Here is a 20,334-nt window from a genome sequence, read left to right as displayed (position 1 = left end):
CGGAAGAAAGAAAGGAGAGATGAAACAGGGAAAAATGAAACCAGTGAGTTCCCCTTCTCCCCAAGTGTCTGCGTTTATTAAGTCTTTCTTTACTCTTTGTAAACTCTTTGAATGAACAACTGAAAGGTCCAGGTATTTTGTGGCCCAGGAGTGGAGACCAACTCTCAGCCTGTTGTGCTATGGAAAAGTTAACACATAAGCCTTAATCCAGTGACGTGAACTGAAGAGGCTGATTACTCATACATATGTTGTGTATTTTTTAAATATAGTTAAATGTGTTAAATATAGGCATTATTGCATTTATTCAAATCTGTGTAACTTCCTATATGTTATTAAAGCTAATAGTTTACTATACTGGTTTTATTGCAGAAAAATACCCTTACAAAGCTCAAAATGACTCTATGATTGCCACTTTCTCCTTTAGCAATTTCAGCAGTTATTTTGTTTTGTCAGTGGCTTTTTGTTTGTTTTGTCTTACCTGATTAACTTTATTCCATTGCAGGAAACTGTTGGAAAGTTTTTTCAAGTAGACATTGCAGAAAATGCTTTGGTAGGTACCCTTATAACAGTCATGATTTCTGATCTCTTGGTTTTATTTTTAGTTTTTTATTTCCTTCAAAATGAAAATAGTTTTTTTTTTTCCTGATTATATATAATACATACAAAGAATGAAACAATACAGGAAATGTAAAGGGGAAAGAAAATATCATCCCTGGTTCCACCCTTCAGGGGCAACCACGGGTGACATTTTGATCTTCACCTTTGCAGATGTATAACTGTCTCCCAACATATAATTTTATACAGGTAACATGCCATGTTTTTCACAGGGTATCATTCTTTTATATCAGCAAATGATACATATAAACCCAAATTCCACCTTTTTAAATGGCTATATAGTATTCCAATATAAGAATATTCCATGGTTTATTAAGCTAAATTTCTATTGAAGGGCAGCTATATGTCTGTTTTCTTAATAACTGATACTGTAAAGAACATCCTTATATAAAGCAACTTGGTACATTTGATTTCTTTTTCTCCCTGGAAATAAATTCCTACTAGTAGAATTTACGGATTCATTGATGTTCATCTTTAAATTTTTGATATACATCAGACTGCCATTAGAAAGAATAAAGGGTTTTAGGATTGAGCCCAGCATCTGGCTCCCTGCTCAGCAGGAAGCCTGCTTCTCCCTCTCCTGCTCCCTGTGCTTGTGTTCCCTCCCTCAAACTCTTTCTCTCTCTCTGTCAAATAAATAAATAATCTTTAAAAAAAAAAAAAAAAAAAAAAAGAGGGGCACCTGGGTGGCTCAGTGGTTTAAAGCCTCTGCCTTCAGCTCAGGTCATGATCCCAGGATCCTGGGATCGAGCCCCGCATTGGACTCTCTGCTCAGCAGGGAGCCTGCTTCCTCCTCTCTCCCTGCCTGCTTCTGCTTCTCTGCCTACTTGGGATCTCTGTCAAATAAATTAAAAAAATATATATATATATATTTAAAAAAAAAAAAAAGAAATACTTCTTGAGCTTTTTTGTGGCTTTTTTTGGGGAAGGAATAGAAACTGCCAAGTAAATATGACATTGACTTAAATTTAACAATGATTGCATTAGTAACTGAGATTCTATATGAATGTATTTTGAATTTTTATTTTTTAACCACTAGAAAAATATCATAGAAATGGAAATTCCTACTGTCAGCATTTTAGCTGATGAAGAGTTCCTTCCCTTCAGAGAAAATACATTTGACTTGGTGGTTAGCAGTTTAAGGTTGGTAATCTGTTTGTACTTCTTAAAAATGTATGTTATAAATAAATAATTTATGATGTAGTTTTAATATTATGGGGTAAAGAAAAAATAATGAAGTAAATTCTTAATAATTTTTTTTTAAGTCACAGACCAGTTTTCTTATGTTATAAACTATAAGATTTCTCTGGGAAAGAATAACGAATTATATGCTCCCTAGTGGAGTTGATATGGTATAGTACCTTAACTTTTTTCTCCACAACTTTATTTTTTCAATTTGCTGAAGCTCATCTGTGATAGAAGAGTTTCTTCCCCAGTATACATAACTTAGTATCCATATTGATGGAGGCAGGATTTGGAAAGAGTATACTGGCTCCAGCATTCAAATATTAGTGCAGTCTTAGAAACTCATCTTGGCCAATAAGGAAAAGCTAGTATTTCCTTCAACTTCAATTTTTCTTCACACAGAAATATAGTCCTTAAGGTTATGTTTTCCCATTTGTGCTTCCTACCATGTCCCCTCCACATTGATTACATAAACATATTAATATTTATTGAATAGTTTGTAATATGTGAGGCTCTGAGCTTGATGCTTTAGGGAAATACACAAATGAGTCTGGATGGAGATCCTGTCCTCAAACAACTCAGCAGTAATAGTTTGTATGTAACTTTATTTCCCCTACCTCATTTTATAGTCATATTTTCTTACAAAAATTCAACATGCTCTTCATGTTAACACAGCCCTTTTGATAGCTGTTTTTAGGGTGACCAGTCATTGTGGTTCACCTAAGACTTTGGTAGTGTTAGCACTGAAAGGCCTATCTCCCAGGAACCCCTCATTCCCAGACTGGGAGAGTCGTACTCTAGCTTTTTCTTCAGTGAGTTTGTAATTTTTTTCATGCTTTTTAAGGTATGCTAAGCAAATTTAGAAAAGTACATTCTATCAGGAAATGAAAAACATTATAAAGAATGTTGGTCTAAGGGAACGAGTCCTGGACGGGGAGTAGGAATGAGTTTTGGCTCTTCTACTTGCTGTTTGCAAATACCTAATTCTGTTGCTTTCAGTTTCCCCATAAGTATGATAGAGCTTGTGGTATGACCTTTATTTTTAAACTACCTAATAATTACTAAAAAGCATTATGAAAGATAAATGTGATCTTAACATAGTATGGTTTGAAATGGGTATTCAGTGCTATCCTGGATGTCAGTATAAGAGGATGCCACTTCTGTCAGGAAAGTATGACCATACTCTACAGAGACTGTGATTCTTGCCATCACATATCACCACACACTGGTAGGGGGTGAATAGAGGCAAAATAAAATGCAAGAGATTTACTAAATTAAGTTCTAAACGCTTTGTAGTATTTATAGTACTGTCACATTTTCTAGTGTCATAGAAGGAAGGTTTTCCCCTAGGAATATTTTTTACTTTAAAACTTATATGAAAACAATCAGTGAATTTTGATATGCAACTTCACACTTCAAAATTAATATCTTTTTGTTGGCTTTTATTTATAGGAGTGATAATTATACCAATTAATTACATGAATTAAGCTAAAAGCAATTTGTTATTAATATTCTAGTTTACACTGGGTGAATGACCTTCCTAGAGCGCTTGAACAGGTAAGAAACTTAATGTTGATTCTAATAGCCTGTGTTATTTTATTAGTAGAAACTTCTAAATATTTCTACTTTTTACCAGAAACTTCAGATATTTTCCATTTTATGCTTTTGACAGTTGGAAATGGAACCAAATCAAATATTTATTATCTTCTAGGGGCCAGATATAGTTGGTGCTTTTTGGCATATTAAGAAGTACATTGAGTGACTCCCTTGTCTAGGAATTGAAGAAATCTAATTATGGAGATGTTTCAAATATTTATGAAAAGTCATACAAAATAACTTGGACAAAATAATATTGACATCACATTGATATAAGACATTTCCTATGTGGATCCCTTTTCTTAATTGTCTATAAGTTTTGTGTGGGGAGGATACTATTTCTTCATATTTGTGTCTTCCCTGCAGCTTATAATTAGTGTGAGGTATATTTGTTGGTTGACATTTATCAGTGAACTGGTGAAGAGTAAGTAAAAAGCATTGTGTTCAGAAGAGGGAAGGATCACTGTGACTTGGAGTGGCCTCAGAAAGCTTCAAGAAGCAGAAATTACTTGAGCAGGGCCTTTGGGATTAGGTCAGATTTGGGGCAGGAAGGCAGAATCACAGGGTAGGTAGGTGGGAGGTAAAAGAGCCTCAGGAGCATGAGGGACAGAGAGGAAGCCTGTTGGGAGATTAATATACTAGGAGATAGGGCATATTGGGACCAGATTTAGGGAGACTTAGGTAACAGATTAAGGAATTTTGAGTTCATTCTTTATGCAATTCAGAGCTGCTGGAGAATTTTGAAGAGGAAAGTGATGTGATTAAAAGGCTGGTAGGCAGGATAACTACCACATCTTAAGCACATACTGTTTGCCAATTGCTGTGCCCTGTTTTATATGTGCATTAAATAAATAACTCTGTAGGATGTTTTCATTTTGCTACTTGGAAAACTTATGCTAGAAGTTTTGGTTCAATTAAAGAGACTGTTTCCATGGTCCAGACATGAGAGAAACTAAAGTTAGGTGGCAGTGGCAGGGGTTAACAGGAAGAGAGGGTATTCAGTTTGGTGGCGGGTTGGATCTGAAGATCAAAGACAGGGAGGGGTCCAAGCTCACCTTAAAGTTAAGTCTGGATGCCTGAAAGAGTAATTAGTAAAAACAGAGGAAAGAATGGTAATGATCAGATAAAGGGAATGGAAAATGGTAACTGACAGAAATACAGCAACTGGAGAGGGGAGTGGGTTTGAGAATTAAGTGTTGTATGTGTGTGTTGGTTGTGGGGGCGGGGCTTGCCAAGATACAAGTGGCCATGGCACAGGCAAATGAAAATGAGTTTAGAGTTCTGGGAAGATGTCCAGACTGAAGATAGTGATTGGAAATAATCCTTATGAAATCCATGGGAATTGATAAGCTCCTCTGAGATAGAAAGAAGCCGCAGAGAGCTGAGGACTGAATCTTAGGTCCCTGCTATATTATAGTTTGGTGATAAGAGAAGGAAGCGGGTGCCTGGGTGGCTCAGTGGGTTAAACCGCTGCCTTCGGCTCAGGTCATGATCTCAGGGTCCTGGGATCGAGTCCCACATCGGGCTCTCTGCTCAGCAGGGAGCCTGTTTCCTCCTCTCTCTCTGCCTGCCTCTCTGCCTACTTGTGATCTCTCTCTGTCAAATAAATAAATAAAATCTTTAAAAAAAAAAAAAAAGAGAGAGAGAAGGAAGCAAAGAGTTAGAAGGGAAGAAAGCAAAGATTTTATGGTTGGTTTGCTTATACACTGTTTTGTAATTGCTTCATAAATTTAAATATAAATTTTAAGATGGATACTTCGATGAGAGGGCCTACTATGATTTGGGGTTTACTTTAGAATCTACCTTTTCCTGTAATGTTCCTCATTGTTGAGAATAGTCCATCAAATCTAGTTGCAGATGGTAGTTCTAAGAGAGTCAGTGAGTAAACATTTGTGATTCTGGAAGCCATTATAACCACTATTTTGCTTGAGTTATCAATTAAAAATTGCTTTTGTTTGAAAGTTGGAAATAAGTTAGTTACTTCTCCTTAAAGGAAACTGTTTGATTGGGTTAATGTGAATCATAATAATTTCTGTATAAATTAGCTTATTCTGCTAAAAAGCGACCCCAGCTTAACAGTTTAAAACAACAGTTTACTTAGCTCAGGATTTTGTGGATTGGGTGGGAATTTGTGTTGGCATTAGTTAGGAAATCCTTCTGGGTCTGGCTTGGCTCATGAAGCCGGTATCTGTGATCTATTGCTAGATCAGAGCTGGCCTCTCAAGAATGGCATTAGCTGGGACATCTCAGAGATCTCTGCTCCTCATACCTCTCAGCCCTCACCAGGCTAGCTCAGGCTTGTTCACAGCATGGTGGCAGCATAGGGAATCAGGTAAGGCCATTTCGAACTTTGGTGTGACCCTGGCACACTGCCACTTGCACTGCATTCTTTTGGCTGCAGCAAGTCACAAGGCTGTCCCAGATTCAGGGAGAGGGGAAATAGCTTCATTTTCTGATGGAATTGTTTGATGGAATTGTTTGTGATTTTTGCAGTCTACCACACTTTTAAATTTTTTTCTTTCAGTATTTTCTCATTATAAAAGTAATTTTTGTCTATTATTAGAAGAATTGAAAACATTCAATATATTTTAGAGGTATTAATGCTATCAATGAATTATTGCCTATCTTTGTAATATTACACTGCATTTCCTTTCTGACATTTGGTTGCCTTGGGTGTTATTTATTTTTCCATTATTTGACAAAATAAGAATGGTAATTGTAAAATATTAATTTAGCGTATGTTCTTTTAACGTTTTTCTCCTAACATTTTTAATATAAAATTTTAACTACTTTTATTGTCTTGTATTTATTACAGATTCATTATGTTTTAAAACCAGATGGAGTATTTATTGGTGCAATGTTTGGAGGTGACACACTCTATGAACTTCGGTGTTCACTACAGTTGGCAGAAACAGAAAGGGAAGGAGGATTTTCTCCACATGTTTCTCCTTTCACTGCTGTCAATGACTTAGGACATCTGCTTGGGAGAGCTGGCTTTAATACACTGACTGTGGTAACTATCAAGAGAGTTGATTAATTTTCATTAACCCATTAATCACACAGTTCAGAAACAACTTCTCATTTTAAAGTAAAAATATGTACGTATTGATGGTATCATAGAGAGGTTTTTGCACTTTTTCTCTCTTTAAATTTATTTGTATAAACACGTCTTGATTGATAAAGGTAGGAAGTGAAATTTTTAGTATTTGGTGTCTGAAAATGTAGCTCAAAAAATCCAAACCTCAGTTAACAAGGAGATTGTTTTCCAAGACTTACTATTCCATTATAATCTTTAAAACCAGAGTTAGACGTAGTATGAGACAGCATTTCAGATGATGGAGAAAAGGAGATGTGCAGGAGCATTTACAGCTCTACCTCCACCACCGGCCCTTAACTGAAATGAGGCAGAGATGAAGGTATGTGCATTTTCGGTCAACAGTAGAAAATCAATGGTAGATGGTAGGGGGGAAGAAACCAAAATGGTAGGAAAGAGGGCTATACTCCATTAGGGCTAGAGAGATCTGCAAAGAGGACCTGTAAGATGTCAGAAGAAACATAGAGTCGGCATGGTACAGTGATGGTATGGGGCCTAGATGTCTGACAGGGATAATTTGGTTCCTCATCTTGTCCCTTTACTAGCTGGGGAAATTTGGGAGATTTAATTCTCTTCTTTGAGCATTCTTTTTTTTTTTTTAATTAAGAAAGTCCAGTGTTTCTCACCTCAGGTGGCAATTAGAATTAAGATAAAGGATGTGAAATGCCTGGACCATGGTAGATGCTCAATTAATATTTGCTCCTGCCTTCCTCTCTCCCCCTCCTCATACATCTAGTACTTTGCCATCCAAGGCTTCCAACAGGGAGTTATCTGGAGAGACAGTTGCCCCCTTCCAGCTTCTTTCACTAGCATAGTCACTCTAAAGGATAGTCACTCTGCCTTCAGAGGTCAGACTTGCTATGATTTCCAAACCCCTCAGCTTTAAACACATCTCTGTTTTGAGGAAATAGGAATTTACTGACGAAGAAAGCTTCTCATTGATGATAGGCTTAAGACTGAAATAAGCATTTAAGGAGATTCAATGTGAATATATTTCATAAAATCAACCAACCAAGAAAAGGTTGTCCTGTCCTTCCTTGTTTGGGTACAAAGCACAGGGCATAAAGCATAGACCACTAAGGTCTCTGAAGTTGGAAAGGGGCCTTAAGAAGGGAGGAGGCAGTAGGCTAGGAAATGATAGCAACCCTCAAGATTTCACAGCTGTGTCTTTTGTAAACTGCTAATGGCCTGAGTCAGCAGACAACAGTCAGCTGTTGGCAGCTGGAAAGGGGAAAGCTCTGCCTCATGTGAAGGTTCTGCTTTGTAATCAAAGCAAACACTGGCAAGCACAGGCAGTTGTACAAGAGGGATCACTGTGTATTTTTCAACACTTTTTAATTATATAAGCAATAACACAAACATATTTTGTAAACATTAAACTGTACATATAAAGTGGCAGTTTGTTATTTGCCTTTAATCCCCCAAATCTTAGCTCTCTCCTTTAAGAAACAGTTCTCAAACTTTTGCTTTTAGGACCATGCTACACACTTAAAATTATTGGGGCCTTAGAGATCTTTGGTTATGTAGGTTATATTTATCAATATTAACCAAATTAGAAATTTAAACTGAATTTTAGTTTTTACTAATATGTTTAAGAACTAACATAGTGTACCTATTATGTGTTAACATAAAAAACCTATGAAAGAAACTATTTTTTAAAAGAAAAATTTAGAAGAATGTCATTGTTTTACATTTTTACAAATTTCTTAGATGTATGACATAATAAAAGTGCTAAATTCTCATCCTCCTCCTGTAGTCATAAGACTATTAAAGTATCACATGTCGCGTAACTTATGAAAAATCCATTGTACTCATGAGAGATTGAGAGGTGAAAAAGCCAAATAGCATCTTAGTATTATTATAAGAATAGTTTTGGCGGGGGGAGAATAGTTTTAACTTTTGACTTTGTGGACCCCCAAAGGTGTGCCTTCTTGCAGTTTTCTATGTTGTAAAGTGGACTGTGCATTTTAGAAAAATTTCTGCTGGGACCCTGGGTGGCTCCATCAGTTAAGTGTTCAACTTGATGTTGGCTCAGGTTCAGGATCTTGGGGTCGTGAGATTGAGTCCCATATCGGGCTCTGTGCTCAGTGCAGAGTCTGCTTGAGATTCTCTCCCGTGCCCCACCCGACTAGCACGTGCATGCTTCATAGATAAATAAAATTTTAAAATTTTCTACTAAAAATGTTTAGCCTAACATAGCACTTAAAATACTACATTTCTGTTAGTTGGGAAATCTATTGAAATACCTTCTGTATTCTTCTCTAAAAATGAGCTGAATAACTCAATAAGATAATACAAAAATATTGGTGTGGAATCTTCTTTGTGGCTTATAAAAATTAAGAAATTTGCAAGTTTAATAATAAATATATACAGATTTGTTCCTTGGTACATTTACACTGTCTCTAATATGTTGTATTAACATTATATCATAGTTCGTTGTCTAAAATATCTCATCCCAAACAGCTAATAAAATTCGTTACACAGGTTTATTGTGCATACAACATTAGGTATATCATTTTTATACTGCAGTCGGTTTTTATTTTTAACATGAATTCAAGATTTGCCTGTTTACATTTATGTGACTTTCATAATGAATTATTTTCAGAGTTAGTGGGCATTCTGAATGAGGCTCATTTCCTTTTAGAGTTGCCAGACTAATATATTAGGAGGAAACAGCAGATATGGTCCATCTTAATTTGAATAAGGACTTTGACAAAGCAATTATAGTATTCTTTGGATTGAGATGGAGATAGTGCTTTTAGTTTCATTGAAAGATTGTTTTTGATAGATCTTGCTTAATGGCTATGTTTCAGGCTGGAAGGAATTTTGTTTTTAATCTTATGATTTTTTTTAAGACTTTTTTTATTTATTTGACAGACAGAGATCACAATTAGGTGGAGAGACAGGCAGAGAGGAGGAAGCAGGCTCCCCGCTGAGCAGAGAGCCAGATATGGGGCTAGATCCCAAAACCCTGGTATCATGACCTGACCTGAAGGCAGGTTTTAACCCACTGAGCTACCCAGGTACCCTGATCTTATGATTTCTTATTAAAAAATAGTTTCCTAAGGTAGAAAAACATAGAGAAGAAAGTGACTACCCAAAGACGGTCTTATTAAAAAGTGCACATACAACATTGTCATGCATATGTTAACAAGAAAGGAAATTTTAAAAGAAAGTGACTACCCAGAGATGGTCTTATTAAAAAGTACACATACAACATTGCCATGTGTGTGTTAACAAGGAAAGAAAATTTTTTAAAAATGTATAGATAAAATGAGATAAGCAGAGCAGGTCTAAAGTAAAAGAAGTCTCCTCCTCCCAACTTCTGATACCTGGACCCTTGCCCCAAAGATGACAATTGTTGTGTGTGTATTTCTTTCAGAACAATTTTTCATTATACACCGCTATACAGTTATGTCATTTAAACGTATATTTGCAACAATATGTATATTTGGTTGCTTTTTTTTTCTATCAATATGTATATTTGGTTGCTTTTTTTTTCTATAAGTACTCTTAGGTTTCTTTTTAGTTAATAGCATATTTTTTTTTCTAAGATTTTATTTATTTATTGGACAGAGAGAGGAGCAGAGGGAGAGGAGAAGCAGACTCCCCCACTGAGCAGGGAGCACGATATAGGGCTCAACCCCAGAACCCTGGGATCATGACATGAGCCAAAGACAGTCGCTTCACTGACTGAGCCACCCACATGCCCTAGTTAAATAGCATATATTGGAGATCTTCCCCTACATATACCTATTTCTCCATTAATGGACATTTAGATTATTTACAGCTAGTTTTTTGGTTTCTCGTTGTTGTTTTGTTGCTATTTCAATTCTAATTCAATGCAGTGAATTTCCTTTCACATAATTTTGGCATATCAGGTCAATTTCTAGCATGGAATTGCTGGGTCAAAGAAGCTCTACACTGAAATTTTGACAGATAGGGTCAGATGACTTTCCAAATGTAGCATCAATTTATGTGCCCGATCAACAGTATAAGAATCAGGGAGCCTGATGCAGGACTCAATCCTGGGACCCTGGGATCATGACCTGAGCCGAAGTCAGACACTTAACTGACTGAGCCACCCAGGCACTCCTAGAATGGATGTTTTTGATAAGTGTTCTTTGGGCTTTATTTTTTTTTCTTTTTTTTCCAAATATTTTTATTTATTTATTTATTTGACAGGTAGAGTTCACAAGTAGGCAGAGAGGCAGGCAGAGAGAGAGAGGGAAGCAGGCTCCCTGCTGAGCAGAGAGCCCGATGTGGGGCTCTATCCCAGGACCCTGGGATCATGACCCGAGCCGAAGGCAGAGGATTTAACCCACTGAGCCACCCAGGCGCCCCTGAGCTTTATCTTGATTCTGTTCAACGTTAAAGTCCAAAATAAGGAAGAATAATGTACACATTTTAATAAAGTTAGAAAATGTGCAAAGATCTAGACACTTCAAAAGTGGTTAGTGCAAATAAGTTTGAGATAAATGCAGCATTTTGATACCAAACTTGGAAAAAAAATAAAAAGTATGTGTCCTGTATTTGGGAGCCAATTTCCAATATAGACAAACTTCTATATCTTTGTGCTTAACACAGAATTTTATCACATCACAGCCCTGTGCTGGCTGGGCAGCTTTTCTCCATCCCGTAATTGTGCCACCTGGCCTTGGCATCTTAGGTTACCACAGCAAAAGGGATGCCTGGAAAAGCCTCACTAGTTCTTTATTACCTGCTCTCTCCTTTCCTTTTGCTGTGGTAGGCCAGAAGAAATGCCTTCTGAGGTCTGGGAATTATCAGGGAGCACCAGGTTATTTGGGGAGCATCAGTCTCAGCCACTGAAACTCTTGTTTCAGGCTTCAGAAAGAATGGAACATAATTGCCCAGAAGTCCATTTGAGAAATATACCAGTGGTGTGCCTATCTCCCAAGTGAGCAGTGCAGTATGGCTGCATTACTAGAAGCAGATTGGAAACATCTTGGGAGGTGACCCTATTTGGCTTGATTTGGGGTGCCACATTTTTTTTTTTAAGGATTTTTAGAGACAGGGAAGGTGGGGAAAGAGAAAGAACCCCAAGCAGACTCTGAATTGAACACAGAGCCCAATGTGGAGCTCAGTCTCATGACTCTAAGTTCACAACCTTAGCTGAAACCAAGATCTGGACGTTTAATGACTGAATGACCCAGGTGCCCCTGGGTGCCACATTTTAAGAGACTGATAACTGATGATGTACTTAGTACATTAATTAATTAATTAATTAATTAATGTGTTACATTAATGTAACACAGTAAAGATGTGTTAGGATTTATAAATCTAGAAATTTTGTCCAGAAGATTAATTCCTCCTTTTAAAACCTATAGTGTCCTGGAAAATTTCAAAGACTTGAAGAAGAGGGTGATGGTTTGCAGATACAAAATAGATTTGTTCTGTGTTGTTTCCAGCGAGAGAACTAGAACTGGGTTGGTGGAGTTTTAGGAAGATTTCTCTTAGAATAGTGAGTATTTATTCTGCAATTTGACATTTTCATATATCAAGCATAATCAAGATAACATTTGTGAAGATTATTATAGATTTTTTTTTTTTTTTAATTTGACAGAGAAAGAGAGGTCACAAGTAGGCAGAGAGGCAGGCAGACAGAGAAGGGGAAGCAGACTCCCCACAGAGCTGGGAGCTCGTTGTGGGGCTTGATCCCAGGACCCTGAGGTTATGACCTGAGCCAAAGGCAGAGGCTTAACCCACTGAGCCACCTAGGCGCCCTTGTGAAGATTATTATAAAGAACATTCCTGTTTACCATGAGAAACAGGTCTAGGTAATCTCTGTGGCCTGTTTTCAAATCTGGGTCTTTTATGATGAATGTCAAATGAATATTCCTTTTTCTTTTTAAAATAGGATACTGATGAAATTCAAGTTAACTATCCTGGGATGTTTGAATTGATGGAAGATTTACAAGGTAACACCCTTTAAAGAATGTTTAATCTCTATTTGAGAACCATTTGAGAGCAGACCCAATGGCAGGTACTGGGGCTAAGCACTGTGGATACATTGGTAAGGAGAACGCAGACTGTCTTCATGGAGCTTATAAAATAAATGGATAAGGCAGACATCACACAGCTGCCGTAAAGATAAATGTTAAATTAGAATTGTGATAAGTGCTACTAAATGAAAGTGCATAGTGCTGTGACTGCTTCTAAAAAGAGGACAGGACTTTCTGGAAGGGTGCATTGAGGCTGGTAGAGCACATCAGTGACTTTCTCCAACAACAGTTGGCAGTTCAGATCCAGGCACAAGAAAGCGGGGTCGTTGGGCTAGTGTAGGTTTGGGGTTTATTAAAGGGATAAAACCCTAGTGGGAGAAAATCAATGAAGTCATGTCTGAGGAAGTGGTGATTGTGCTCTAAAAAATGATGATGAGTTAACTAGGTGAAGAGGGGAGGGAAGTGAGTAGCAGGCAGGGAGAATAGCAGGTGCAAAGGCTCTGTGGCAAGAAAGCATGGCAGGTACTAAAAGCAGGGCATTTTGACTGGAGTATAGGGAATAAAAAGAGCATTAAATAATGAAATTAGTGAGTAAATGGGGACCTTTTGTCTCTGTTGAGATTGTCTTTATCTTAAAACCCCTTTGAGGCATTTAATGGAATGAGAGGGGGGAAAGTCATGATTCCAGATTTGCATTTTGGATAAAGTGGATTGGCAGATCAACTAGTAGGGGAGACTCATTGCTGTAAAGCTTATTGAGAAATGATGGCAGTTTAGACTAAGGTGGTGGCCATGGAGATTTGAGAGAAGTGAATGGATTCTAGAGATAATTAGGATGTAAATTTGGCTGTCCTTGCTGATGGATTACCTGTGGGTGCATGGAGAGAGCTATTTCAAACATAACTGTTAAGTTTCTGGCTCACATAACCAGACAGATGGTGCCCCTTTGCTGACAGAGAAAATAGTAGAAGAAGACCAAGTACAGGCAGGGACACCTCTTGAGTTCACATGTGGGTATTTTGGGTTTGAAGTGCTTGTGAAATGTCTAAGAGGAGATGTCAAGTAGGTGGCTGTGTGTGTGGGTGTGCCGTTTTAGAGGAGGTGATTGCCTGGTTAAAATATCATGAGTCACTTGTGAATTGGTGGTATTTGAAGCAATTGCCTGGAACGAGAGCATGAAGTAAGAAGAGAACACGGCCAGATTCTGAGCCGTTAGGAACCTAATAGACAGTGACTGTGTAGAAGAAGGACATGTCTGGACGTATTACTGAATGGTGGCAGAGGCAGAGTAACGGAGATCCATTGGTGGTGGGGAGACTAAAGAATCTTGGAAACCGTGGTACTGGTGATTGTTAAAACTAAAGTCACCTAAGGTGGTGGCAGGACTTGGGGTACAGATGGGACCTGAACCAGGTGCCAACCCTCCAGTAATGAGAAGAGAGACTGGGAGCCTGATGTCTGTGTCACAGCATGCAGGAGTGGGAGAAGGTGACGGCCAAATAGTGTGAGTCCCAGCAGAGCAAGGGTTTTTAACAAGTTAGAGAAAAAAATGGCCTGGAAGAGGCTCTGAGGAACACCAGCGATACAAATCTTTACCTCCTAATTCTGAAGGAGGTAAGGCATTCAGACATACATGTCTGCCACAAACGGCGCTGCTGGAGAAGTGATTTTTTCTAAGAAGAACTTCGACTTGCCTAAGAAATGATGAGCTTTGACTTTGTATTAAACAAATGGCATATAGGCAGTTTTGATAAATGAGGGAAGCTGAAGCAATTAAAGGTATGTTCGTTGAAACCAGAACTGTGCTTACCTAGGGCAACCTTAATCTGGATCCTGAAAAGTGATAAGATGATTCAAGCAAGAGATTGGAGGACTAAATACCCTGCAGTTGTTTACAGATACATAGTTTTTCTTAAATGCTATTGAGTTGCTTCTCTCGGTAGTCCTCTGGTAACTACTGAATGCCTGTATTACAAGTGCGGAATGAATATGGGGCCCAAAGGGAACACTTGCCTGTTAGTGGCAGATTTAGGTACCAAACTCTTGCCTTCTTGACTCCTGTTCTGGCACTTTCTTACCTGACTCTACTTCATTTGGCTGCCTCTTTAATAACAGTCCATTTTACCCATCATCCAGCCTCCTCTGAGTATGGTACTTCTGTTGGCTTTACAAGGAGAAAGCTATGTAGCTAAAAACTTACCACTATAGTCACTTTGTTTATTATAATTTAATACAGGGATTAAATTACTAGCGTGTGTGCTTCAAGAATTGGATCTATGATCAATCACACATCCCTTCCCAGGCACTGCCCCAAACACTTAGCTTCCCATGACATAGTCATGGAGCCCCTTCATCTAAAGGCCGGTGGTGGTAGGCTGATGATGTATCATTCAGACTCTAATGATAAAAATATTTCCCAAATGCAGCATTATTTTCATTCTGCTCTATAATAAATGCTATGCTCATGATTGATTTCAAGAGAGAAGCAACAAAGACTAGAAATTAGATGCATCAGCTGGAAAAGTTTACTACCCACTGATTTAAAAATACAGACTTACTCTGTGCTGGGTGCAGTTCTGTGACATTTTCTGATATCCTAATTTTACAAATGAGCAAATAGAGACATTGAGGAGTATCTTGTTCATGGTCACACTGGATCTGGATCCAAAGTCCAATACTGCCTACTTGATCTGTGCGCATTTTTTTTTTGTTGTTGAAGTTAGTATAGTATAATGCTCCAGTCTTACCTGTATAGTTGCTTGTATTTTTAGTCACTATCCAGACAAGGACTAGAACATTTCCAGCCCCTCAGAAGGTTGCCTCATGCCACTATCCAGTTGAGAACCTCTGCTTCCCCCACAGGTTTTAAATGGTCATTTATTTTGAGGACCCATTGCCTACTATTTACCTTGAGAGGCTTTGCCTCTTATTTTTACTGTTAAGCCTTTTACATAAATCATATATTTTAGTCTTTGAGTCTCTTATCCTTAGGAGAATTAAGAAGAATTATGTAAAGATAACTTGTAGAAGTGGTATTTAACAAAGTAGATATAAACAGTAAATGGTTGATTTTATATTCATTCCCCTACCATTTATTGAACATCTACCTACCATGTGCCAACTATTGAGTCAGTGATGAAATTACATAGTTCCTAATCTCAGGGAGCATGTGCTCTAGTAGAGACACCAAAATAAAGAGAGAGACATAGCCATTTAACTGTAAAATAAGATAATTGTTGTTTAAAGTATAGGGAAAAACAGAATCCCTAAATTTGCTTAAGGTGTCAGGGATGCTTTTGTAGAAGAGACAGAACCTAAGCTAAAATGAGTTTGCCAGGAAAGTGGGTCGGTGGGTGCAGGTTTGGGACATTGCCTTCCAAGTCAAGGGAATGGTCTATGTAAAATCTTGGAGATGCGAGAGGATACACAACTTCCTTCACTTTCCTAATTAAGAAACTCTACAGTAATTCTCTATTGCTTGAATATGTAGAATGGAGAGATGGTGGGAAATGATGCAGCATAGTCCACCAGAGGCTTCCAGATTTTATCAGGTGAGCCTGGTACTGTGGGGGAGAATTTCATGCAGAAAAGTGACTGTCAGATCACTGTGTTAAAAAACTCATCCTCCAGCATTGTTTATAAGGCATACTCTATGAGAAAGGTAAGACGAGAACTAATATAGTTCATTTCTCATGTTACACATGAGTAAACTGAGGCACAGAGAGAAATTAAGTAACTTGCTTAAGGTGATATAAGTGATAGAGACAGGATTTAAGTCCAGTGGAGCAGCCTAACTCAGATTCTGAAATCTCAACCACTCTGCCTTCAAAAGGTCAGAGGCAGCTGAGATGGGAAGAAGAGTAGTCCAGGGAAGAACAGAGGAGGGGAGGAGCTTGGGTGACTACTTCCAGGTATGCTGCTTTGCCAACCGGAAGATGGTGTTACCTTCAGATTAGTTTTTGGTATTTTATATTGTTACACTTTTTCTTGATGTTGTAGTGTTTCTCATTTGAGCTGCCATTGTTATTAATTCACAGAAAAAAAGTCCAGAATGTTGACATAATTTTACAAAACAAGTGTTTATCAGCTGATGAATGCATGAAAAGTTTTTGAAGGCTTTCACAGTAGTTTTAAGGTAAGTTCAATTTGTTTTTTAAAGACAATACTCAGTATTGTTCCTCCTAAAGCAGAATAGATTAGATTTTTATACTAGTAGTTGAACTTAACCTTAAAAACACTGTGAGAGTCTGTAACAGTCACTTGCTTCCAGGATTTTTCTGTTATCCCAAAACCCAGAGCTGGTCAGAAATTCCTAAATGTGTTTCCCAGGTTGTCTTCAGTAAAGGTCTATCATGATGCATTATGAAGTGCTGTCATTCCATTTTGAAGATGATAAAACAGTTTATAATTAGAGTTAAGGGACGTTGCCTGAGATTACTTAAGGATTAGAACTGGGATTATGATCCCAAAGTCTAGATTTGTGCACCACCCCACACTGTTACCATGCAGAGAAAGGAAGGTTGGTATGGTGGTTTGCTTCTCTTGTGAAGGAAAGGTGTGCTCCTCTAGCAGCAGAGTTACTGACTGTGTTATGCAGTAGTGTTCTTGAATTTCTTTATCAGAGAGAACACTATGCCTGATCATCTTAATTAGTATATCTAATACCAATTATTTAAAAGGCATTTTAGAATTTCTCGTGTATTAAGCATTCCCCCCATCCTCGTGTATTAAATATTTACATTAAATAAATTAAACCTGTTTTCCGCTGGTATTGCCTATATCTAATGTGTAGTAAGTCATGACACTGGGAAGGTGAGCAGGAATGAAAACACCATAGCCGTCATCAACTTAGAGTCTTTCAATCCAGCTTCCAGTTTACCTCTGGTCACTTGATATGGTTGGTACTCACAGTGTAGGAGAATGTTTTTAAATCAGGTTATGTAATAGGTCTCTAATGTTAGCCATAGAAGCCTTCGACCCACAGCAATTGGTCTAAGGTCATAGCTGCATCGTTGTGACAGTAAGAATACGATCCGCCTTTTTCTTCATGGCAGTCTAGTTCGTGTGTCTGTTATTTCATGAATTGGGGCTGTTGTCCTCACAGGATGCTGGACATTGCTTTTAGTATCAGAGAATCATTATTTTAAGGAATAATAGGAACCTTTTGGGGTGGAGGAAAAAAAAACGTTCACTTATTAGAGCGGATTTGTTGATTGTTTTTAATAAAGCCATTGAAAACTTCTAAAGAACAACTGATATTGGGAAGATTGTTGGGGCTTTTTTGTGAAAGGAGAAAAACAAACTGATTTTTGATGGTATGGTATCTAGAGAATAAATTTAAAGGATTTTTACTTTGGAAATTTGTTTTAATTTCTTGGACTAGTTTAAAATGTGACCTTTCAGTGGAATTTTAAATATGTGCATAAAAAAATTAAATACACAGCACTCGTTGTAGAAAAATATCAATCCTAGCTTTTATCTAACAACTTGAAAAGAAGTCTAGGGATGCCTCGGTGGCTCAGTGGGTCAAGCTTCTGCCTTCAGCTCAGGTCTTGATCCCAGGGTCCTGGAATCGAGTCCCACAATGGGTTCCTTACTCAGTGGGGAGTCTGCTTTTCCCTCTGCCTGCTGTTCCCTATTTGTGTGTGCTCTCTCTCTCTGACAAATAAATAATCTTTTTTTAAAAAAGTCTAAAATTTTATGTATGTATATATGTATGTAGGTAGGCTCCAAACTGGACTTGGATTAAATGTGGGGCTTGAACTCACAATCCTGAGATCAAGACCTGAGCTGAAATTGAGTCAGATACTTAATCAACTGAGCTAGCCAGGTGTCCCAGAAGTCTAAATTTTAAAACATTAGGAAAAGTGCCCCAGTGCCCCTGTAAAGAATGCACATAATTTCTTCCTAATCTGGGAGTAAGAAAATATTGTAAAATCTGAAAACACATTGTAGTTCGGATACTGTCTAATGAATTTCAGAGCCCCCTCCCAGGTTTCATAGTCAGACATTTGTGGCTTAGAGGGAGTGAGGCATTGTAGCAGTGCTCTGTCCTCTGAAGAACATCTAAAAGGGGCATGAAAGGTGGCATCCTTGGAAAGGTACTTTCAACTCCTTGTGACTCACCTGGAAGGTCAGTTGCCTTGCTTTTGCCCACCTGGCCACTGTTAGCAAGTGAGGTGTGCTTATGGGACTTGCCTCCTGAAATTTGACTTCTCTGGTCTTAACATCTAGAAACTTCAAGTAGTTTTTGCCTTAGAGTCCCTAAGGAGCCTAGCTACAACCTATTAGGGAATGGGGATGGGTACACTGTTGGATGTGAGGTTAAAATTGTGCTTTGAGCAGCTCAGCTGTTGGCGGTATTATCTAAAACTGCCTGTAGTGTATTTTTAGGTATGGGTGAGAGTAACTGTGCTTGGAATAGAAAAGGCCTGCTGCACCGAGACACGATGCTGGCAGCCGCAGCGGTGTACGGAGGTAAGCGAGCGGGCCGTCTTTCCCACCCTCGCCTCACTGAGGAACGTGTGCCTTGCCGGGTTTATCCCTTAAAGTTGCTAGTACTTTTTCCTTTCCTGTTGAGGCATCAGATTTTTTGTCCTTCCTTTCAGAACAGATCCTGTAGTTCCATATCCTTTTTCCAAACAGCCCTTAACTGTATTTCTGTCAGCTTCTCAGCTTTGAAGATTTTTCATGTAAGGCATTCTCAAAGTCCTCCAAATATCCCAATATCCATTTCTCTTCGGAGACATGACTTTTACTGAGCGGGTTTTTTTCTTCCTACTTCCATTTTTTTCAGATTGTAACCATTATTTGTCTTTATAGAAATGTACAAAAATGAGGATGGTTCAGTACCTGCCACATATCAGGTCTATTACATGATAGGATGGAAATACCATGATTCCCAGGTAATATTATTAAGACAAATCATTTCTCTTAGTGGGTTCATGTTTTCATTTACTTTTTATTTACACAGGGTGGGTTTAAGAAAAAATATGATGGCATTAAGGGATTTCATGTAGAGCTGTGTATCTATTTCTAATATCTTCAATGTTTCATTATTTTCAGGCAAGACCAGCTGAAAGAGGTTCGGCCACTGTGTCATTTGGAGAACTGGGCAAGATAAACAATCTTATGTCACAGGGGAAAAAATCACAATAAATATTTTATTCAATTCTAATCTACATTTGGTAACCCTTTCAGTTTTAATGTGGTTTCTGTTTTCATATGGATACTGTTATCTGGTGATTCGAATGTCTTATTTACACATTCAGCCAAAAGCAGGAAGATACTTCAATGAAAAAAACTATAAATATGTTCACATTTATAAATGCTGACTTGATGGAAAGACATTGCTCACACTGACATTTTGTACCTTTTTCTCCTGATCTTTTGTTATTGCCATGAGAGGGCGATAGCTATGGAGATGAGAAGAAGACAAGTTGATTGATTATCTAGAGTTATGGATCATTTGGAATAAAAACAGTTTTTATAATGACTAAGTTATTCAAGCTAAATTATTTGTCACACTGTCATCTTTGTTGTGAAGACAGTATAGGGTTATATGTCTCTCCAGAGCTATTACATAGTTTTATACTTCAGGAAAGTGTGGACCTTTACTGAATCTTTCCTCAGCATTTTTTTTTTAAAGCATCTGAATTCAGTCATTTCTTTTTTGCCTTCATGATCTGTGTAAGACTGTAGGGTTTTAGACCCCATGCTACCTTAGGTAAGAAGGGACCATTTTAAAGAATTACAGAAGAAAAATCCTGTGTGAAAGTATCCACACAGTGATGAAAAGTGCTCTTTGTTGTTTGATTTTCTTTTGTCATTTCAGGCCTTTGACACTATTATTCTAATCCGGGCGCACTGTCCCATTATCAT

At 37.9% G+C, this 20,334-nt stretch overlaps 1 protein-coding gene across 13 annotated transcripts in view; it reads left to right on the top strand.

Annotated features, from left to right (window-relative positions):
• The window catches only part of NDUFAF5 (NADH:ubiquinone oxidoreductase complex assembly factor 5), a 29,100-nt gene extending 9,466 nt beyond the window's left edge, over positions 1-19,634 (top strand). The window contains exons 4-13 of one of the 13 annotated variants that reach the window (XR_014315577.1): positions 503-550; positions 1,655-1,758; positions 3,318-3,357; positions 6,212-6,409; positions 12,369-12,429; positions 15,944-16,114; positions 16,491-16,588; positions 18,847-18,930; positions 19,276-19,358; positions 19,519-19,634. Coding sequence is in view for 6 of the 13 variants with exons in the window: in XM_082745445.1 (XP_082601571.1) it covers positions 503-550; positions 1,655-1,758; positions 3,318-3,357; positions 6,212-6,409; positions 12,369-12,429; positions 18,847-18,930; positions 19,276-19,358; positions 19,519-19,611 (711 nt within the window). In the remaining 7 variants the exon portion in view is untranslated. Of the gene's footprint in view, positions 1-502; positions 551-1,654; positions 1,759-3,317; positions 3,358-5,601; positions 5,729-6,211; positions 6,410-6,698; positions 6,813-11,334; positions 12,430-15,943; positions 16,115-16,285; positions 16,365-16,490; positions 16,589-18,835; positions 18,931-19,275; positions 19,359-19,518 lie in introns of those variants that run through there. The other 12 variants (XR_014315578.1, XR_014315575.1, XR_014315576.1 and 9 more) reach the window with 12 other exon arrangements.
• Positions 19,635-20,334: the final 700 nt, after the last annotated feature.

The sequence above is a fragment of the Mustela nivalis genome (assembly GCF_964662115.1).
Source record: "Mustela nivalis genome assembly, chromosome: 8".
Classification (NCBI taxonomy): Eukaryota; Metazoa; Chordata; class Mammalia; order Carnivora; family Mustelidae; genus Mustela; species Mustela nivalis.
The sequence above is the reverse complement of the archived record's forward strand: the minus strand, read 5'-3'. Positions and strand labels throughout refer to the sequence as shown.